The sequence below is a fragment of the Bos indicus x Bos taurus genome, chromosome 23, assembly GCF_003369695.1.
Source record: "Bos indicus x Bos taurus breed Angus x Brahman F1 hybrid chromosome 23, Bos_hybrid_MaternalHap_v2.0, whole genome shotgun sequence".
In the NCBI taxonomy this organism is placed as follows: domain Eukaryota; kingdom Metazoa; phylum Chordata; class Mammalia; order Artiodactyla; family Bovidae; genus Bos; species Bos indicus x Bos taurus.
Window position 1 is genome coordinate 51,553,767 of NC_040098.1, and position 23,478 is coordinate 51,577,244.

A 23,478-nucleotide genomic window follows, 5' to 3' on the forward strand; every position below is an offset into this window, starting at 1 on the left:
CGGCGCTGTGGCGGGAGCAGAGAGGGGCGCCAGGTGCGGAGGATGGGGGTTGTGTCCGCGTGGGGTCCCTGGCCGCCTCCGGGGCGGGGGATCGGCGAGGACTGCAGGCTCGGTTGTAAACGGAGTCGCGTGTGAGTCCAGATCAGTGAGGCCCCTGCGGCCCAGGTGGGAAGCAGGTGGGTGTCGGGCTGGGCCGGGGGCAGGGTTAGTGTCTAATGGGGGCAGAGCCTCAGTTTTGCAGGAACGTGGCGGCAAACAGTGTGAATGTGCTAGGGCTGTGCACTTAAAGACGGTTGAGATGGCAGATTTTATGTGTATTTCACCACTGTTGAGTGTGTGTGCTTCTTACGACCAGTTCAGTCTTTAAAGATTATAAACAGTATTTGCAGCTGAAGGTTCCATAGGGAAAATAAAAAACAATACCTTTTGATTGTGGCTACTCTCTCCAGCGTCTGCCTGCAATGCAGGAGACCCGGGTTCAATTCCTGGGTTGGGAAGATCCCCTGGAGAAGGAAATGGCAATCCACTCCAGCACTCTTGCCTGGAAAATCCCATGGACGGAAGAGCCTGATAGGCTACAGTCCATGGGGTTGAAAGAGTCGGACACGACTGAGCGACTTCACTTCACTTCACTCTCTCCCTTAACAGAAAACAACCGCATATCGGTGGCTGCTGTTTAGCCTTGTCTTGATTTGGAGATTACAGCAGCTTCCTTGCATTTTATATTACTTCTTCTGGACACCCTTCCATTGTAACAGTGGAGTGGATTGCACAGTGCTTCCTGGTGTTACAGCCATAGGACATTGTTTTACCCGCAGTGTCCTCCTTGACCCATGGGAGTTTCTTGGCAGTAAAGGGAGGTTTGATTTAAATACTATGATAAAATGTTTTTTCAACATAAAGCTGTCGCATCAATTTCCTGCACAGAAGGAAAGAGAAATATGTAATGTTCCAGCTACTGTTGTTTGACTTTCAGAATCTTGGGTGGGGTCAACATTTCCTTATTTTTTTTATGAAATGTTGATTGGGATTTCTTGTCAGAGATGTTGAGGGTTAAAAATAATTCTACAATTTTAACACTAGTTATCCTACTGGTCAGCAAAAATGGTAGTGCTGAGGTCTTAGGCTAAGGCTATTGATGTCAACTAATAAAAACCTACTGTTTTAACAGAGAACTCAACAGTCTATAAGGACCTAAAGAATCTATAAAAGAATCTAAAAAAGAGTGGATATATGTTTAACATTCACTTTGCTGTACATCTGAAACTAACAAAGCATTATAAATCAACTATACTCCTGTTGGGAGCCTCTTTAGGCATTACTGACAAAATGGAGGCATGGCCCCAGCCCCCTCTCCTCATCTTGCAGGCACGGCCCCAGGATGAAGGAGTTAGGCCTTGAGATTCTGACTTGTTCTTTCCTTTCTTTGGTTGAGTTGGCTGGAAAGAATGTTAAGGTGCTTGAGAGAAGCATGAGAAAGCACAAAGCCTTCTACAGTTGTGCCCAGAAAATAATCTATAAAATAACCATTGACATTTGTTCAAGGATCTTTACAAAGAATATCCCAGGATGAGCAAGTAGGCAGCTTGAGGCCATGGGAAGGATTATCATCTGAGACCTGTTTGTGAGGGGAATGTTTATGGCAAAAGAAGTTTGCTGGGTTTAGGATTAATTAGGAATAGCTAGAAGCCTTTTTAGGAGATAATGATCTTAAGATGCTAGGGGCAAACAGGATTTAGAAAGATAAGAAACTGAGGAATGTAGCATGAGTTACAATGTAATCCCAAATTGAGTATAGTAAATCTGGGTGGGGGAAACTAAAAATGTCAAACCTTTGACCTAATGCTTTTGTCAAAGTATAAAAGAGAACCTGAAGCTTGAAATAAACATGTCACTCCATACTATGAGTCAGAGGCTACATCATCATCGCCGACACCGTCCATCTCTTCAGGTTGAATCCCTGGCTGCTGGAGCTGGACTCCGGCATACTCCAATAAAAACTAATTTTAAAAATACTATTTTTAAGGACTTCCCTGGTGGTTAAGACTTTGCCTTCCAATGCAAAGGGGTGTGGGTTCAACCCCTGATGGGGGAGATAGGATCCCACATGCCTCTACACCAAAACATAAAAACAGAAGCAATATTGTAACAAATTCAATAGACTTTAAACATGGTCTACATCAAAAAACATCTTTAACTTTTTTGTGCCAGGCACCTAAAATGAGATGCATCATCTTAATTTTAATCCTCACACCTACCTTATGTCCTAGCACCCTATTTACAGATAAACTGAGGCTGGGAAAGGTCAGGAAGCAGGCCCCAGGTGCACGGCCAGAGTGGAACTAATGCCTGCTTGATTTCAGAGGCCTGTGTCTGGATTACACCATAGAACTAGTCCTTCAGTGATTTCTTTGTAATCAGATGCTTCTCACACCTTGACCGTATAGAGACCTATCCTATTTACTTAATTACTGTAATTAGAAAAGCTTTTTAAACTATTTAAAATGTCTTGTGAGAAATAACTCCTTTTCGTGTTGCTGAAGATCTAACTTCACCGTGTTGACCCACAGCAAAGATTATCACGACAGCGACAGGCGGGGACTCGGCTGACCAGGGTCTGCGGCCTGGGAGTGGGTGTCACGAGTATCAACCTCAGGGTCTGGATACCTTTCTCGGAGCCAAGAACAGGTTGCCTTCTTTCTCGTATTGTAGTCGGTGTCGTCCCACTTCGTTGATTCCTGCCCAAGACGAGTGTTCTTGTGGCGTTTGGGCCTAGTATCCAAACTCCTCAGGTGTAAACTTAGCCCTCTTCGGTCCAGTGTTTAGACAGTAGGGGCTGAAGGAAAGGCCCCTGAGCCAGGTGTGCGGGACAGCAGTGCTTAGACTCTCGGGCCCGTGGGTGTTGCATTTTGAAAGTCAAAATGCACGGTCAGGAAAGCTCTTTTCTCCCCAGCTTCCCCTCTCCTGCCAGTAGCCAGGTGAAAAGGAAACGCCGACCCACGTGGTAAAGTCACCATGGAGAATCTCACACCGTTTCGTTTATACAAACACATCATTTCAGTGGCTTCTATTTGAGGTACAAAATTTTATTTTAATTAGTCTATTAAAACATTGTCTGCATTTTGCCTCTGACACTGATTAAAACCTGTTTGGAATTTAGAGAACAGTGGTCACAAGGGATCCATCTGGGAAAGGAATCACCCTGCCCCCTCCCACAGCTCAGGACCGTCTCCCCCTCCAGTTTTCCGCTATCCGACTGGATGAGAATTTTTTTTTTGACTTTGGTTATAACAGGCGCCTATGTGGAGAAGACAGTGTAAAATTAGAAAGCTGATTTAAGTTATGTTCTCCGAATTTTTTTTTTTCCTTGCTCAAACAAAACTCCCAGAAACCAGAATGAATAGCATGAAGATTATGGGATAATATGAAAGAAAAAAATGATCTTTTCAACTCTCTCCTTTTCAGAGCCCAATTAGGCTTCTTGTTGGGTTGGGCCTTGGCCACGAATAGGTCGTCCTGCATAGCGGGTGGTTTGCTGTCGGTTCCCTTTTCCATCCTCCAGCTGTGAAAGGCAGGAAGTGATTTTTACGCAGACACAGCACCCCCTGTGTCAGGGAGAAAAGAAGTCCGAATCGCCGCAGGCAGCAGGCTTTCACTGGGGAGGAGGTGGCCCCGCCGCAGGAGCCCCTGTGGGCTTAGCTCTGGCTGATGCGGATCAAGCAGTTGACCAGGTCTATCCGCGAGCACAGGTAGAGCGCACAGGCCAGCTTTCCCACTGTGGCCCCCTTGCTGCCGGCCCGCATCAGCCACTTTTGGAGCATCTGGTAAACCTTTTCTTTCAGTCCATCTCGCTCATAGTCGTGGTCAATTTCATCGATCTGAGATTCAGAGAAACCCAGCTTACGGGCACAGTTTTTCCAGTGTCTCCCCAGATTCTCCCTGACCGGGTCCAGGTGTTTATCAGTCAGACTAGTGGTATTATCTGCCAAACAGAAAAGAGGAGAAGGCATTGAGCTATGGCCAGGTGAACATCTGGCTTCAAACACCTGCATAAAGTAGAGAGTACCAGGAGTCAGTAAGAAAGGTTAACTTCCCCACGCTCTGGCTGTCGGCTCCCTGGATGACCCTCACCTGTCCACCAGCCCACGTGAGGACCTGCTTCCTCCTGGGAGCGGCCCCCTCGGCTGCTAGGCTGTTCCGTACCAGCTGAGCCACAGCTCCTGTTTACACTTTCCGACGTCAAGGGGGAAAACACCATTTTCGTTCCTTTTGGGCCTTTTCTGGTTACATCTGGCCAGAATTAAGGTCACTCAACTCAGGATACCTTCCCCCAGCGGTGTGCATTCCTCTTACTTGGTCCGGGACACTGAGACCACTGCGTGGAAACTCTTTGATTGCACTGTCTTTTCACGGGTGCAGTATTTCTGGGCTCATCCTTCCCCTGCCCCACTCAGTCCTCCTTTCTCCTAGAGCCGTAACCCCTCTCTCCCTACTGGTTCCTTCCTCTCAGGCCTTCATAAAAATAATAAAATGAAGCAAACAGAAGTATATAACCACCACACCACCACAAACAAGCCATATTCCGTGATGTTCAGTAAGCGGAATAATAGAGACACCTCATGCCCCCGCAGAACACCCATTCTTTCCTCGGCTCCCGCAGTGCAGCTCTGACCGTCACCACCAGGTGTCAGCCTCCCGGCCAGAGTCTCAGTGCTTCACCAGGAGAGGGACCCTGGGCTCCAGCAGGTTCTCAAAGGTACCCTGTCACCCCAAACCTTAGGAACCTCTGCTCTAGTGCATTAAAGACTGGCTTTGAGAGGATTAGATGGGGCAACCCACTCCAGTATTCTTGCCTGGAAAATCCCATGGACAGAGGAGCCTGGCAGGCTACAGTTCAGGGGTCGCAGAGTCGGACACGACTTCACTTTCACTTTGGCCAACTATGGCCTGTGAGCCACACGTGGCCCACTGCATGTCTTAAACAAAGTTTTATTAGAACGTGGCCACACCCATCCGTGCACCTGCTGCCTGAGGCTACTGGTGTGCTGCGGGGTCAGCTGTGCTGTGTGCTCTGCTCAGTCGCTCAGTCCTGTCCGGCTCTGCGGTCCCAGGATTGCAGCCCACCAGGCTCCTCTGTCCATGGGGATTCTCCGGGGAAAAAGACTGGAGTGGGTTGCCATGCCCTCCTCCAGGGGATCTTCCCAAACCAGGGATCTGGCCCAGGTCTCCCACACTGCAGGCGAGTTTTTTATCACCTGAGCCACCAGGGAGGCCCTAATGGAAGTGGTGTCAATTGAGGAGCTACAACAGAGATGGCCAGCGAAGCCGGAAACATTTACTCTCTGGCCCTTGATTAAAAAAGAATGCCAATCCTGGGGTTAATTAGGAAGCTGGGTTCTTAAATCACACCGTTTTTCCCAGGTCGTGTTTTGGGATTAATGTTATGAGGCTGTATAGTGGAACCCCATGTGAGAAAGCCCTCTAATTTTTATTATGCAAGTGCAGCTGAGGGCATAGTCTTCTGTCTTTTACGGAATCCCTTTTGCTGAGGGCCTGATGAGCTCCTGGGTCTGGGCGGCCATGTTGATGATGCTGATGTGTCTAACACTTCTCTAGACCTTACTATGGGCCAGGCAGTGCGTAAGCGCCTTATTTGCATTGACTCATTTCACTTTCATAGCAAACCCGTGAATTAGATACTCTAATTACGTCCTCGGTACACATAAATAAGTTACAAAGCACTTCTATGGAAATTACATGAGGAGCAATACGGCATCTTCAGGGAGAGTAATCAGAGAAATAATTAGGTGAGAAGGTTCAAGGTTGCTGTAGGATGAGTCCTTCAAGGGCATCTTACCAAAGATAGCTTGGTACTTAGAAGCCGGCTCTTCTTTCAAGTTCATGTATGTGCTGTCGAGCACCGATGAACTCATTCCACCAATCTCCATGTAATTACTGTCGCCAATCTGAATGCCAGAACTGCTGTGTATGGTATATTTTGAAGACTCATCTAATTAGAAAGAAACACACAGAGATTAGTAGTATATCTAGACTGAAAGGAAGAGAAAAAAGTACAGCCTGGTAAAGGGGCAGGACTCTATTCCAAATGCTTAAGTAAAATTATTTATCCTATGCCACCACTTGAAATTTTCTTCTTTAAAAGTTGGCTGAGAGGGAGGAGCCAAGATGGCGGAGGAGTAGGATGGGGAGAACACTTTCTCCCCCACAAATTCATCAAAAGAGCATTTAAACGTCGAGTAAATTCCACAAAACAACTTCTGAATGCCGGCAGAGGACATCAGGAACCCAGAAAAGCAATCCAACTCTTCGAAAGGAGGTAGGAAAAAATATAAAAGACAAAAAAAGAGACAAAAGAGGGAGGGACGGAGTTCCGTCCCGGGAAGGGAGTCTTAAAAAGAGAGAAGTTTCCAAACACCAGGAAACCTTCTCACTGCCAAATCTGTGCCGAGCTTTGGAAGCACAGAGGGCAACATAACAGGGAGAAAAAATAAATAAACAATTAAAACTCGAAGATTGCAAGTCCTACGGTAACTCCCCCAGCGGAGAAGCAGCGCAGACGCCTGCACGCGCCATTAGCAAGCGGGGGCTGGGCAGGGAGGCGCAGCGCGGGCTGCATCGCTGAGAGTAAGAATCTGGCCTGAATACCCTGAGCACTATCTGAGCAAAATAATTTGGGCTAGCAAACCAGACTGTGGGATATCTACCACGCGAAAAGCCAGCCCCAACCTAAGACACCGCCAGGCCCGCGCACGGAACAAAGAATTGAACAGAGATAGCTGGCTGCAGACCTTCCCCCTCCGGTGACAGGCAGCCAGAGCCGGAAGGGGGCAATCGCAGCCCCAGAGAGACATTATCTATAAAACTGTAAGCAGGCTTCTTTGCTAACTAAAACTTCTTGGGGGTCTGGACGGTTAACATCTGCCTGAGAAGGTGCGCCGGTTTTACACCCAGATAACCGAGTGGTGGGGAGGCGATAAGTCGCAGCATTGGCGCTCACCAAACACCTCATCACTTGAGCTGCTCGGACCTGGGAAGAGCACAAAACTCAGGCCCAACTGAGTCTGCGCCTCTGAGGACTACCCGAGTGCCTGAACCTGAGCGGCTTGGACCTGGGAGGTACATGCAGCCCAGGGCCAGCCTCGGATTGTTCCCGGCAGAACAACCTAGAGCCCGAGCAGTGTGGGCAGGCAGGCTACACGCGCCATGAGCGGGGGCAGACCCAGTGTGGCTGAGGCACTGCGAGCGCACGCCAGTGTTATTTGTTTGCAGCATCCCTCCCTCCCTCCCCACAGCGCGACTGAACAAAGAGAAGAAATACAGCTCCACCCATCAGAACACCGACACAAGCTTCCCTAACCAGGAAACCTTGACAAGCCACCTGTACAAACCCACACACAGCAAGGAAAAGCCACAATAAAGAGAACTCCACAAACTGCCAGAATACAGAAAGGACACCCCAAACTCAGCAATTTAAACAAGATGAAGAGACAGAGGAATAGCCAGCAGATAAAGGAACAGGATAAATGCCCACCAAACCAAACAAAAGAGGAAGAGATAGGGAATCTACCTGATAAAGAATTCCAAATAATGATAGTGAAACTGATCCAAAATCTTGAAATTAAAATGGAATCACAGATAAATAGCATGGAGACAAGGATTGAGAAGATTCAAGAAAGGTTTAACAAGGACCTAGAAGAAATAAAAAAGAGTCAATATATAATGAATAATGCAATAAATGAAATTAAAAACACTCTGGAGGCAACAAATAGTAGAATAACAGAGGCAGAAGATAGGATTAGTGAATTAGAAGATAGAATGGTAGAAATAAATGAATCAGAGAGAATAAAAGAAAAACGAATTAAAAGAAATGAGGACAATCTCAGAGACCTCCAGGACAATATTAAACGCTACAACATTCGAATCATAGGGGTTCCAGAAGAAGAAGACAAAAAGAAAGACCATGAGAAAATACTTGAGGAGATAATAGTTGAAAACTTCCCTAAACTGGGGAAGGAAATAATCACCCAAGTCCAAGAAACCCAGAGAATCCCAAACAGGATAAACCCAAGGCGAAACACCCCAAGACACATATTAATCAAATTAACAAAGATCAAACACAAAGAACAAATATTAAAAGCAGCAAGGGAAAAACAACAAATAACACACAAGGGAATTCCCATAAGGATAACAGCTGATCTTTCAATAGAAACTCTTCAAGCCAGGAGGGAATGGCAAGACATACTTAAAATGATGAAAGAAAATAACCTACAGCCCAGATTATTGTACCCAGCAAGGATTTCATTCAAGTATGAAGGAGAAATCAAAAGCTTCTCAGACAAGCAAAAGCTGAGAGAATTCTGCACCACCAAACCAGCTCTCCAACAAATACTAAAGGATATTCTCTAGACAGGAAACACAAAAACGGTGTATAAGTTCGAACCCAAAACAATAAAGTAAATGGCAACGGGATCATACTTATCAGTAATTACCTCAAACGTAAATGGGTTGAATGCCCCAACCAAAAGACAAAGACTGGCTGAATGGATACAAAAACAAGACCCCTACATATGTTGTCTACAGGAGACCCACCTCAAAACAGGGGACACATACAGACTGAAAGTGAAGGGCTGGAAAAAGATTTTCCATGCAAATAGGGACCAAAAGAAAGCAGGAGTAGCAATACTCATATCAGATAAAATAGACTTTAAAACAAAGGCTGTGAAAAGAGACAAAGAAGGTCACTACATAATGATCAAAGGATCAATCCAAGAAGAAGATATAACAATTATAAATATATATGCACCCAACACAGGAGCACCGCAGTATGTAAGACAAATGCTAACAAGTATGAAAGGAGAAATTAACAATAACACAATAATAGTGGGAGACTTTAATAGCCCACTCACACCTATGGATAGATCAACTAAACAGAAAATTAACAAGGAAACACAAACTTTAAACGATACAATAGACCAGTTAGACCTAATTGATATCTATAGGACATTTCACCCCAAAACAATGAATTTCACCTTTTTCTCAAGCGCACATGGAACCTTCTCCAGGATAGATCACATCCTGGGCCATAAAGCTAGCCTTGGTAAATTCAAAAAAATAGAAATCATTCCAAGCATCTTTTCTGACCATAATGCAGTAAGATTAGATCTCAATTACAGGAGAAAAACTATTAAAAATTCCAACATATGGAGGCTGAACAACACGCTGCTGAATAACCAACAAATCACAGAAGAAATCAAAAAAGAAATCAAAATTTGCATAGAAACGAATGAAAATGAAAACACAACAACCCAAAACCTGTGGGACACAGTAAAAGCAGTCCTAAGGGGAAAGTTCATAGCAATACAGGCACACCTCAAGAAACAAGAAAAAAGTCAAATAAATAACCTAACTCTACACCTAAAGCAACTAGAAAAGGAAGAAATGAAGAACCCCAGGGTTAGTAGAAGGAAAGAAATCTTAAAAATTAGGGCAGAAATAAATGCAAAAGAAACAAAAGAGACCATAGCAAAAATCAACAAAGCCAAAAGCTGGTTCTTTGAAAGGATAAATAAAATTGACAAACCATTAGCCAGACTCATCAAGAAACAAAGGGAGAAAAATCAAATCAATAAAATTAGAAACGAAAATGGAGAGATCACAACAGACAACACAGAAATACAAAGGATCATAAGAGACTATTATCAACAATTATATGCCAATAAAATGGACAACGAGGAAGAAATGGACAAATTCTTAGAAAAGTACAACTTTCCAAAACTCAACCAGGAAGAAATAGAAAACCTTAACAGACCCATCACAAGCATGGAAATTGAAACTGTAATCAAAAATCTTCCAGCAAACAAAAGCCCAGGTCCAGACGGCTTCACAGCTGAATTCTACCAAAAATTTAGAAAAGAGCTAACACCTATCCTGCTCAAACTCTTCGAGAAAATTGCAGAGGAAGGTAAACTTCCAAACTCATTCTATGAGGCCACCATCACCCTAATACCAAAACCTGACAAAGATCCCACAAAAAAAGAAAACTACAGGCCAATATCACTGATGAACATAGATGCAAAAATCCTAAACAAAATTCTAGCAATCAGAATCCAACAACACATTAAAAAGATCATACACCATGACCAAGTGGGCTTTATCCCAGGGATGCAAGGATTCTTCAATATCCGCAAATCAATCAATGTAATACACCACATTAACAAATTGAAAAATAAAAACCATATGATTATCTCAATAGATGCAGAGAAAGCCTTTGACAAAATTCAACACCCATTTATGATAAAAACTCTCCAGAAAGCAGGAATAGAAGGAACATACCTCAACATAATAAAAGCTATATATGACAAACCCACAGCAAACATTATCCTCAATGGTGAAAAATTGAAAGCATTTCCTCTAAAGTCAGGAACAAGACAAGGGTGCCCACTTTCACCATTACTATTCAACATAGTTTTGGAAGTTTTGGCCACAGCAATCAGAGCAGAAAAAGAAATAAAAGGAATCCAAATTGGAAAAGAAGAAGTAAAACTCTCACTATTTGCAGATGACATGATCCTCTACATAGAAAACCCTAAAGATTCCACCAGAAAATTACTAGAAATAATCAATGACTATAGTAAAGTTGCAGGATATAAAATCAACACACAGAAATCCCTTGCATTCCTATACACTAATAATGAGAAAACAGAAAGAGAAATTAAGGAAACAATTCCATTCACCATTGCAACGAAAAGAATAAAATACTTAGGAATATATCTACCTAAAGAAACTAAAGACCTATATATAGAAAACTATAAAACACTGGTGAAAGAAATCAAAGAGGACACTAATAGATGGAGAAATATACCATGTTCATGGATTGGAAGAATCAATATAGTGAAAATGAGTATACTACCCAAAGCAATTTATAGATTCAATGCAATCCCTATCAAGCTACCAACAGTATTCTTCACAGAGCTAGAACAAATAATTTCACAATTTGTATGGAAATACAAAAAACCTCGAATAGCCAAAGCGATCTTGAGAAAGAAAAATGGAACTGGAGGAATCAACCTACCTGACTTCAGGCTCTACTACAAAGCCACAGTTATCAAGACAGTATGGTACTGGCACAAAGACAGAAATATAGATCAATGGAACAAAATAGAAAGCCCAGAGGTAAATCCACGCACATATGGACACCTTATCTTTGACAAAGGAGGCAAGAATATACAATGGATTAAAGACAATCTCTTTAACAAGTGGTGCTGGGAACTCTGGTCAACCACTTGTAAAAGAATGAAACTAGAACACTTTCTAACACCATATACAAAAATAAACTCAAAATGGATTAAAGATCTCAACGTAAGACCAGAAACTATAAAACTCCTAGAGGAGAACATAGGCAAAACACTCTCTGACATACATCACAGCAGGATCCTCTATGACCCACCTCCCAGAATATTGGAAATAAAAGTAAAAATAAACAAATGGGACCTAATTAAACTTAAAAGCTTCTGCACATCAAAGGAAACTATTAGCAAGGTGAAAAGACAGCCTTCAGAATGGGAGAAAATAATAGCAAATGAAGCAACCGACAAACAACTAATCTCAAAAATATACAAGCAACTCCTACAGCTCAACTCCAGAAAAATAAATGACCCAATCAAAAAATGGGCCAAAGATCTAAATAGACATTTCTCTAAAGAAGACATACAGATGGCTAACAAACACATGAAAAGATGCTCAACATCACTTATTATCAGAGAAATGCAAATCAAAACCACTATGAGGTACCATTTCACACCAGTCAGAATGGCTGCAATCCAAAAGTCTACAAATAATAAATGCTGGAGAGGGTGTGGAGAAAAGGGAACCCTCTTACACTGTTGGTGGGAATGCAAACTAGTACAGCCACTATGGAGAACAGTGTGGAGATTCCTTAAAAAACTGGAAATGGAACTGCCTTATGATCCAGCAATCCCACTGCTGGGCATACACACTGAGGAAACCAGAAGGGAAAGAGACACGTGTACCCCAGTGTTCATCGCAGCACTGTTTATAATAGCCAGGACATGGAAGCAACCTAGATGTCCATCAGCAGATGAATGGATAAGAAAGCTGTGGTACATATACACAATGGAGTATTACTCAGCCATTAAAAAGAATACATACGAATCAGTTCTAATGAGGTGGATGAAACTGGAGCCTATTATACAGAGTGAAGTAAGCCAGAAGGAAAAACACCAATACAGTATACTAACGCATATATATGGAATTTAGAAAGATGGTAACGATAACTCTGTATACGAGACAGCAAAAGAGACACTGATGTATAGAACAGTCTTATGGACTCTGTGGGAGAGGGAGAGGGTGGGAAGATTTTGGAGAATGGCATTGAAACATGTAAAATATCATGTATGAAACGAGATGCCAATCCAGGTTCAATGCACGATACTGGATGCTTGGGGCTGGTGCACTGGGACGACCCAGAGGGATGGTATGGGGAGGGAGGAGGGAGGAGGGTTCAGGATGGGGAACACATGTATACCTGTGGTGGATTCATTTTGATATTTAGCAAAACTAATACAATTATGTAAAGTTTAAAAATAAAATAAAATTAATTATAAAAAAAAAAAAAAGTTGGCTGAATCATCTCACATCCATTAGGTTGGAAACTATCAAAAATACAGAAAACAACCAGTGTCAGCAAGGATGTGGAGAAACGAACCTCTGTGCGCTGCTAGTGGGAATATAAAAAGATGCAGCCACTGTGGTAACCAGTGGTGGTTCCTCAAAAAGTTAAAAAAAACTGCCATACGATGCAGGAATTCTACTTGTATATGCCCCAAAGAACTGAAAGCAGGGTCTTAATCCGATATCTATACACACATGTTCGTAGCATTATTCCTAACAGCCAAAAAGTGGAAGCTATCGAAGTGTCCGTCAACAGATGAACAGATAAACAAAATGTGGTCCATTCTGGATGGACCACATAATAATAATGCATTACTATTTAGCCTTAAAATAAGGGAATAATGGCACATGATGTAGCATGGATGAACCTTGAGGACACTCTTCAGTGAAGTAAGCCAGTCACAAAAGGACAAATGCCATACAACTCTACTTATATGAGGTCCCAGAGTCATCAAATTTGTAGAGACAGAAAGCGGAAGGTTGACTGCCTGGGGCTGGGAAGGAGGGAGAAAGGGGAGTTAGTGTCTAACGGGGACAGGTTCAGTTTGGGAAGAAGGAAGAGTTCTGGAGGGGATGGTTGCCCAACAATGTGGTTTTCATCACAAATGGTAGTCTCTGGTCTAGACGAGATAAAGGATGAACGTGTCTGAGACTTACTTCTTACCTTCAGAAAACAGCAAGCAAGTGAAAGAATACAGGCAGTTACTTCCCCTTACATCAGAGCCAGGACACAGTGGACTACTGAGATTCGGCTTAGAGCGGAGGACGCCTCCTGGAGGCCAGGCTCTGTCACCCCGCACGTGTGGGTAGCTGCCTGAAGCCCACCTGAACAGACAGCCTAGGCTGAGGGATCTGATGAGACTATTCCGGGGTGGCAAGGTGCGTCTGGCGGCTGAAGACTCCAAACAGCTTGACCTTTGTTACCTTCTAGTTTCTGACAGAGTAGTGGCTGGCTTTATTTTCAGGAAAATTTAAAAGAACAGTGTGACTCCAAGGCCCATTTACCTCTTGATGGCAAGGAGGTGAATGGAATGGTGGGTGTGTTCCCCAGGAGGTTGGTCTCAGGCACTGGAGTTTTATACAGGCTTGGCATGTGGCCTGGGTTTGGCCCATACCAAACTCGTGGACTCATGGTCCCCAGGTCCAGCGGTCTCACTCCAAGCGGATGAAATGATCCATCTCTCCAGTATGGTGACTGGGGTTGGCTGCTTAGCCCCGCTGGCTGCTGGGCTGCACTGGTGTGACTCATCACACCAGGGTAAGCGAGGCCTTTTATCCCTGGGCTCTGAGCATTCTCATAAGGTCTCTGTTGTGCAAAAGGATCATGGGAGACCCTGCGCCTCCTCTCCTCCTCACTGCTGTAAGCCATGTTTGGTCTGGGCTGCTCTTTTGTACGCCTGTCCATGCGGCTGCCATAAAGGTGGTAGTTGGCCTCTTCCTGGAGTTTACTGTGCAGCAGGAAGTCATTCTCCTCCGGCTGGTGATCTGGGGCGGGAGCAAACCAGGACTCCTCCACGGGACCCATGCCGAAGCCCTGTGAGCTGTGCAGTGAACTGGGCTGTTCTGTGGCTGGAAAGAAATGACCAGCATCGGAAAGAGCATCATGGAACACTAAGAAGTAAAACAGACCCCGAGCACCATCGGGAATCTGCACCTCGGACAAGAGACTGAAAACTCTGAGAACAAATAAAGAGCATTTACTAGTTGGTCTTCCTCCTAGTTGCATAGGTAGTGAGTGGTTGTCCTGCTGGTGGTGAGAGAGCACAAGAAAAGTTATAACCAAGCAGCAGAAAAGCAGGTGTTGTAGGAATGACTAAGGAAGAAAGGGACTTGTGTTGGAGCAGAGAAAGTGTCTCCTTGGTGTGATGAGGGCTGGAAAATGAGAACGGCAGCAGCTCTGGGCTAAGCATTTCCGTGGGTTCTTTTATTCTTTAAAAGCCCTGTAAGACTAGGAGTGGGCTTCCCGGGTGGTGCTGGTGGTAAAGAACCCGCCTGCCAGTGCAGGAGATGCAAGAGACGTGGGTTAGATCCCTGGGTCAGGAAGATCCCCTGGAAGAGGAAATGGCAACCCACTCCAGTATACTTGCCTAGAGAATCCCATGGACAGAGGAGCCTGGCAGACTACAGTCCACAGGGTTGCAAAGAGTCAGACACGACTGAAGTGACTTAGCACAAAAGACCAGGAGCAATTATTACCATAATGATGGATGAGGCTCACAAGAAGTTGAGTAATTTGCCCCAGAACAGACAACTGATGAGTGGCTTTAATTTCTGAGACTCTGCTTTCCCTTTTGTGACAATGAGAAAAGCACGCCTGCTTGACTCTGAGGCCAGCCTCCCTGCACGTCCTCTGGATGTGCCCGTCCCTGACCTTCTCGAGGACCTTGCTCCTGCCTGTGTTCCTTTCTTTTTCATGAACTGTCACCTCCTCCCTATCAGATATATTATGTGTCCCTATCAGAGTATGTGTTCAGGATACTTGATGATTTTGGTGAACCTGTTGTTACCCAGTATTTCAAATACATGTATCTTGAAAGTGAATGTTGCTCAGTCGTGTCTGACTCTTTGCGACCCCATAGACAATACAGTCCGTGGAATTCTCCAGGCCAGAATACTGCAGTGGGTAGCCTTTCCCTTCTCCAGGGGATCTTCCCAACCCAGGGATCGAACCAGGGTCTCCTGCACTGCAGGCGGATTCTTTACCAACTGAGCTATCAGGGAAGCCCATATGTATCTTAACTCCAAATATACTATTAATTCCTTTAAGATAGGCGTTAAATTTTACAGCTTCTTTTTCTCATACAATTTCAAATAACATTTTACGCAGTTGTGTGAGTGAACGAGCAAACAAGTAAATAAATAGATTTTCAATCACAATATAAGTTACCTGAATTTGACCTGCTTGGAGCTATTGCCACACAGTCAATTTGGAGAGACTTCATTCTCTTTACAATTTCATTTTGGCCTGGAAACTCTTTCTAAAATTAAGAGCATAAAAACACACTTTAGGTAAACAGCAGAAAATAGTTCCAAAAAATTTTTACAAGAATTAATTTTTCAGAAGGTAGAAATATCACATAGTTCTTACAAGCAGTGAATATTAAAAAAAATAAATGAACTTTTTTTCCTAAATAGCCACAACAATCTTAAAAAGATTCCTGATTTCAAAACTCACTACATGGCTACAGTAATCAAACAGTGTGGTATTGGACTAAGGAAAGACATATAGACCAACGAATATAATGAAACCAAAATAAACCCTTGCATATAAAGCTGATTGATGAAAAAAAATTTTTTTATTATTATTTATCACGACTGAGCAACTGAGCACTCACATGTACAGAGTCATGCTCTGTGGTTTTGCGATTTATTTTTTCACTTACAATAAGTCTTGAAGATCTTTCCATTTCATTTGTTAGTTTCCACCACTCCTAAATGATTATATAGTTACTATCAGACCAGATCAGATCAGATCAGTCGCTCAGTCATGTCCGACTCTTTGCGACCCCATGAATCGCAGCACGCCAGGCCTCCTTGTCCATCACCAACTCCCGGAGTTCACTCAGACTCATGTCCATCGAGTCAGTGATGCCATCCAGCCATCTCATCCTCTGTCGTCCCCTTCTCCTCCTGCCCCCTATCCCTCCCAGCATCAGTCTTTTCCAATGAGTCAACTCTTCGCATGAGGTGGCCAAAGTACTGGAGTTTCAGCTTTAGCATCAGTCCTTCCAAAGAAATCCCAGGGCTGATCTCCTTCAGAATGGACTGGTTGGATCTCCTTGCTGTCCAAGGGGCTCTCAAGAGTCTTCTCCAACACCACAGTTCAAAAGCATCAATTCTTCGGCGTTCAGCCTTCTTCACAATCCAACTCTCACATCCATACATGACCACAGGAAAAACCATAGCCTTGACTAGATGAACCTTTGTTGGCAAAGTAATGTCTCTGCTTTTGAATATGCTATCTAGGTTGGTCACAACTTTCCTTCCAAGGAATAGGCGTCTTTTAATTTCATGGCTGTAGTCACCATCTGCAGTGATTTTGGAGCCCAGAAAAATAAAGTCTGACACTGTTTACTAACCATAACTTCATGCAAATATGGGCTCAATAAAGGACAGAAATGGCATGGACCTAACAGAAGCAGAAGATATTAAGAAGAGGTGGCAGGAATACACAGAAGAACTGTACAAAAAAGATCATAACCCAGATAATCATGAAGATGTGATCATTCACACTCACCTAGAGCCGGACATCCTGGAATGTGAAGTCAAGTGGGCCTTAGGAAGCATCACTATGAATAAAGCTAGTGGAGGTGATGGAATTCCAGTTGAGCTATTTCAAATTCTAAAAGATGATGCTGTGAAAGTGTTGCACTCAATACGTCAGCAAATTTGGAAAACTCAGCAGTGGCCACAGGACTGGAAAAGGTCAGTTTTCATTCCAATCCCAAAGAAAGGCAATACCAAAGAATGCTCAAACTACTGCACAATTGCACTCATCTCACATGCTAGTAAATGCTCAAAATTCTCCAAGCCAGGCTTCAGCAATACGTGAACCGTGAACTTCCAGATGTTCAAGCTGGTTTTAGAAAAGGCAGAGGAACCAGAGATCAAATTGCCAACATCTGCTGGATCCTCGAAAAAGTAAGAGAGTTCCAGAAAAACATCTATTTCTGCTTTATTGACTATGCTAAAGCCTTTGACTGTGTGGATCACAATAAACTCTGGAAAATTCTGAAAGAGATGGGAATACCAGACCATCTGACCTGCCTATTGAGAAATTTGTATGCAGGTCAGGAAGCAACAGTTAGAACTGGACATGGAACGATAGACTGGTTCCAAATAGGAAAAGGAGTATGTCAAAGCTGTATATTGTCACCCTGCTTACTTAACTTCTATGCAGAGTACATCATGAGAAATGCTGGGCTGGAGGAAGCACAAGCTGGAATCAAGATTGCCGGGAGAAATATCAATAACCTCAGATATGCAGATGATACCACCCTTGTGGCAGAAAGTGAAGAAGAACTAAAGAGCCTCTTGATGAAAGTGAAAGAGGAGAGTGAAAAAATTGGCTTAAAGCTCAACATTCAGAAAACTAAGATTATGGCATCCGGTCCCATCACTTCATGGCAGATAGATGGGGAGACAGTGGCTGACTTTATTTTTCTGGGCTCCAAAATCACTGCAGATGGTGACTGTAGCCATGAAATTAAAAGACACTTGCTCCTTGGAAGGAAAGTTATGACCAACCTAGACAACATATTAAAAAGCAGAGACATTACCAACAAAGGTCCATCTAGTCAAGGCTATGGTTTTTCCAGTAGTCATGTATGGATGTGAGAGTTGGACTATAAAGAAAGCTGAGCGCAGAAGAATTGATGCTTTTCAACTGTGGTGTTGGGGAAGACTCTTGAGAGCCCCTTGGACTGCAAAGAGATCCAACCAGTCCATCCTAAAGAAGATTAGTCCGGGGTGTTCACTGGAGGGGCTGATGTTGAAGCTGAAACTCCAATACTTTGGCCACCTAATGTGGAGAGCTAACTCATCTGAAAAGACCGTGATGCTGGGAAAGATTGAGGGCAGGAGGAGAAGGGGACGACAGAGGATGAGAGTTGGATGGCATCACCGACATGGGTTTGGGTGGACTCCAGGAGTTGGTGATGGACACAGAGGCCTGGCGTGCTGTGGTTCATGGCATTGCAAACAGTCAGACGTGACTGAGTGACTGAAGTGAACTGAACCATAACTTAGTACATCTACTTAGAAATATTCGGGTGATTTCCAAATTTATATATTTCCAAATTTTAAGTCTCACAAAGGTGCAAACATCTGAAGCTAAATCTTTGAGCATACACGTGAACAGGATAGATTACTAAGCAGAGCTGCAGCAAAAGTTCATGCTTAAAAGTCTGATAGATGCTTCACATTTCAATAAACTTTACCAACTTACACTGTTACTAATACTGCATGAAAGTGTCTGTTACTTTGCATTTTCACCAACACTTGATGTATCAGTCTTTCAAAACTCTTGTTGATCTAATGGATGAAAAATTATAATGAATTCACTTTGCTTTTCTGTTAGTGAAACCACATATCTTTTGCAATCTTTATCGTCCATTGGTGGATTCAACTTGTTTACATTTTGTTCAGGATTTTCAAAACCACATTGTTAAGCGAAATCATTGTGTAGTTTTCCTTTCTTGTATCTGCCTTTCAGGTTTGGGAATCAAGGTTATGCTCATCTCATAAAAGTTGCCTCTTCTGTTATCCAGACAAGTTGTATAACATCGGGGTAACTTCTTCACTGAATATTCGACAGAAATTGCTGATTAAGTTATGTGGTTGTGGAATTTTCTTGTAAGACTGCTTAACTCTCTTTTAATAGTTATAGGAATATTCAGGTTTTCTGTCTCTAGTTGAGCCGGTTTCTCTAAATTACACAGCTGATCCTTGAACAGAGGAATCGGGGCACTCACCTCTCTCACAGCCGGAAATCCAAATACATCTTTACAGCCGGCCCTTGGTATTTGTCGTTCCATGTCACAAATTCGACCAAGTGACGATCATGTAGTACGTGTTTATTGAGAAAAATCTGAGTATAAGTGGACCATGCAGTTCAAATCTGTGTTGTTCAAAGGCCAACAGACTTCAGGCTATCATCTTTCTGGTGAAATGAAGCTTTTATCATCGTGAGATATCCCTGAGCGCTGCGCTCATGCTTTTCTGCTTTAGCAACTGCCTTCCTCGATGTCCTTGTGATTGCTTCCTTGGTTTGCACCGGGTACCTCTCTGTTACAGTGTAGGTGTCCCTCAAAAGTCTGGCAGTTCTTGACTGTCTGATTGCGTGTGTGTATCTGTATGTATTTTAAAACCTCTGTTTCCTGCCTGTTTTATTTAGCGCAGTCTCTCTCCCACGATAAGAGCAATATGGTAAGACTTAGGACAATAGCTTGTTTCCCGAGCATGTGAGTGGGGGAAGTCTCTGCTCCTCTTGGCTGGTTAGCTGGCTACGGTCTCTGACAAACCTCTGTGATCCCGGGAAGGGTCTGCTCCCATCTGCTGCTCAGCACGGAGGGGCTGGGGGGAAGAGTCAACTTCTGAAACAAACACAAGCATGGCTCCCAGGTGACAATGCCCGCCAACGTGCCAGGTGAGATCTGTTCCTCTATACGCTGACCCAAGACTTCCTCCTCCAGGACTTCTTGAGTATTATGTTTGAGTTGGCCTTTTAAAACTTTTTTCCTGTTATATGTCTCAAAAGATATTTCTGTTGGCGTTTTAATCTTTCAAGAATTCTTCAAAATGACTGACCCACCTATGGTTCCTTTCCACCCTATTCCAGTGATGCTGTGCTTATCTTTTTCCATATTGCTAGATATATTTTCCTCTCACTTCATTTGTTTTGACAGAGGAATGGGTCCAGTAATGCTAACTTGATGATACCTGCATAAAACTGCTAATTTTGTTTTTTTGTGGTTACCAAGCTGTGCTTTCTGTTGTTCTTAGTCACTCAGTCGTGTCCGACTCTGGAACCTCATGGACTGCAGCCCACCAGGCGCCTCTGTCCATGAGGATTCTCCAGGTAAGAGTACTGAAGTGGGTTGCCATGCCCCCCTACAGGGGAACTTCCCAGTTCCCCAGCTGCTTAGCTCGAATCTCAGTAGTAAAGTGTAATGCTTTGGTTTTCATGACTGATACGGTATTTGCTTTAATGCAGCTGGTATGTCACCCACCTTTAAACTCTTCACATCCTCTTCTACATAGTCTTCCAATTGATTTGAATAAAAAGGCCTAAATTTTTCTTCAATGCCTATACGTAAAAAAAAAAAAAAAAAAAGCACTTTAAAATTTCTTAAGTATTTTCTAAAAATTTAGATATTAAGAGTCTATTATCTTTGAATTACGTGCCTTAATCTGTGGGCAAAGCAACAGAATAAAACTTTAAATCACTTTCATAAATAGACAAGACTAATTTCTATGCAGACAGAACGAAGGCTGGGATACCACTGGAAGGAAACCAAGGGCTCCTGCCCAACACAATGCAGCTTTAGGTAGTTGCTCTGCTGCAGCACAAGGCCCTGCCTAAGAGGGCTAATATCCAGATGATAAAGGAAGGGTGGGCTCCTTGTTTGTCCCTCTGGCATCAGAGGTGATCCAGGATGGAATACGCAGGGTAGGGATCTGGTGTAAAGAGTCAGAGAAACAAGGTAATGGAGGAGAGACAGCCGTTCAGCAAATGGCGGTGGAACAGGGCAAAAAGGAAAAACCAAAATTCAGCCTAAACCTCACACCTCATACAAAAATTAACTCGACATGGATCACGGTATTTTCCCAATAAGACATTAAATAAATGGCAAGAAAAGAAACCAAATATTTAGTTCTGTGCTGTCATTCCTTCACTGGCAATAATGAATTTTCCTTGACAATCATTAAAAAAAAAAAGAACTTAACACAGACTTAAATGTAAAACTCTTAAGATTTTCAGAAAAAAAAAGGGAAGAAAGTATTTTGGATCTAATCCTGACAGTGTCCTCAGACTTGACACCAAAATTATCATCCACAACAGGAGAGATTAATGAAGAAGACTTCATCAAAATAAAAACTTTCAGTCTATGAAAGATCCTGAGAAGAGAATGGAAAAAAAAATACCAAGCTCCAGACTGGGAGAAGCTAACTGAAAATCACATGTCCAAGAAAGGAACACTATATGGCACATACAGAGAACACTCTACATTCAACAGTGAGAAGACAAAATCCAATTAGAAAGTGGGCAAAAGACACAGAGCGACACTGCGCCGTGGAAGAGACACAGATGGCAGAGACACCCGCGAGAAGATGCCCACCGTCACTGGGCACTGGGGAGATGAAGCCAGAGCCACACTGAGCTATCACTACGTACCTATCAGAGGCTACCTGAACGAGCAGCAGCACCACCAAGTGCTGGTAAGGGTGTAGAGAAGTTGGGTCACTTGCACGTAGCTGGTGAGAATATAAAATGGCTCAGCCTCTCTGGAAAACAGCTGGCAGGGTTTTGGTTTTTTTTTGGCCATGCTGCACAGCTTTTGGGATCCTACTTAGTTCTCCAGCCAGGGATTGAACCTGGGTCTCTGGCAGTGACAGCAAAGAGTCCTAACCACTGGACAGCCAGGGAATGCCCAGATTGGCAGTTTCTTTAAAAAAAAAAAAAAACAAACTAGACATTAAACCACCTATGACTTACTTACTTAACTCCTGGGTACTTACTCTAGAGAAATATTTACATTCACACGAACACCTGTGACGTGAGTATCCCCAGCAGCTTTACTCCTGTGAATGGCAGCAGGAGGGACCCTTGTGGAGATGGTGGTGTGTTGAATCTGACTGTGTCAGGGTCAGTATTCCAGCTGTGGTGTGTACTGAGTCTGGCCAGATGTGATCCTTGGAGGAAGCCAGGTAAAGGGTACACGGGATGTCTGCATTATTTCTTACAACTGCATATAGGTCTACAATTATCTCAGAAGCAGAATTTCAGTTTAAAAAGGTGAAAAAGGCATGAGAAGAAACCAAGCCAGGACAAGATTCAGGCTGACTGAGTAAGAAAGCAACTGAATCAATCACCCCATAACCCTCTCATGGGAGTGGCTGGTGGGGTTTCAAATCGGTTTCCTCAAAGCAGAAATACGAGCACAGAACCCCCTGCAGGCTCCTAAGTTCCTTCCTGCTCTTTGTTTCTTCCTGACCCAATTTTCTCTTTCCCTCTGCCTCCAGGACCTTAGTAAGGCCCTAGGTGACAAAGGGGGATGACAAGAGGTACATGGATGTGACAAACTCCAGTCCCTTTCCTTCTCCTCTTGCTCTCAGCCCGATGCAGATGGCAAATAACACTTCCAGAGATGCCAGCCACACAGGAAGGAACTGAGATCAAAGAAGCTAAGAAGTCAGACGGCCGGGAAGCACCACAGCATCCGGCAGCAGGTGACTGGACAGACACGGTGCGGTCCTCACACTGCGGAACACCGCTCAGCAGGAAATAGGGAGGAGATCCTGACAGGATATGACCTGGAGGAACCCTGGACACTGTGCTCAGTGAACCAGCCAGTCACGACAGCACAACACTGTGGGATTCCGCCTACATGGGGGACCCCGCGAAGCCAAGTTCACAGAGACAGACAGGAGGGCGGCAGCTGCCAGGGGCTGGGAGCGGGTGGGGAGTCAGTGTTCAGACAGGAGGGTGGCGGCTTCCAGGGGCTGGGAGCAGGTGGGGAGTCAGTGTGAACGGGTATGGTTTCAGGTGAGGAAGGTGAAGACGCTGTGAATGTGCTAAATGCCACTGAACTGCAGTGCTGGAGGAGACTCTTGAGAGTTCCTTGGGCTGCAAGGAGATCCAACCAGTCAATCCTAAAGGAAATCAGTCCTGAATATTCATTGGAAGGACTGATGCTGAAGCTGAAGCTCCAGTACTTTGGCCACCTGATGCGAAAAACTGACTCACTGGAAAAGGCCCTGATTCTGGGAAAGATTGAAGGCAGGAGGAGAAGAGGACAACAGAGGGTGAGATGGTTGGATGGCATCACCGACTCGATGGACATGAGTTTGAGCAAGCTCTGGGAGCTGGTGATGGACAGTAAAGCCTGGCGTGCTGCAGTCTGTGGGGTTGCAAAGAGTTGGACAGAACTGAACTGAACTGAACACCTAAAATTGATTACAGTGGTAAATTGTGTGTCACGTATATTTTAATACAATTAAACAAATTTAACTATGGGGGAAAATACCACCAAGAAACAAAAGGAT

General features: G+C 43.8%; 1 protein-coding gene across 4 annotated transcripts in view; it reads right to left on the reverse strand.

Moving 5' to 3' along the window:
- Window positions 1-3,065: 3,065 nt before the first annotated feature.
- RIPK1 (receptor interacting serine/threonine kinase 1) overlaps window positions 3,066-23,478 on the reverse strand; it is a 33,588-nt gene continuing 13,175 nt past the window's right edge. For 2 of the 4 annotated variants that reach the window (XM_027524374.1, XM_027524373.1), the window contains exons 7-11: window positions 20,442-20,518; window positions 15,599-15,689; window positions 13,717-14,280; window positions 5,858-6,010; window positions 3,279-3,982 (exon numbers count right to left, since the gene is read on the reverse strand). In XM_027524374.1, coding sequence (XP_027380175.1) covers window positions 3,696-3,982; window positions 5,858-6,010; window positions 13,717-14,280; window positions 15,599-15,689; window positions 20,442-20,518 — 1,172 coding nt within the window. In that variant the 3' untranslated portion in view covers window positions 3,279-3,695. Of the gene's footprint in view, window positions 3,983-5,857; window positions 6,011-13,716; window positions 14,281-15,598; window positions 15,690-20,441; window positions 20,519-23,478 lie in introns of all 4 variants that reach the window. The other 2 variants (XM_027524372.1, XM_027524375.1) reach the window with 2 other exon arrangements.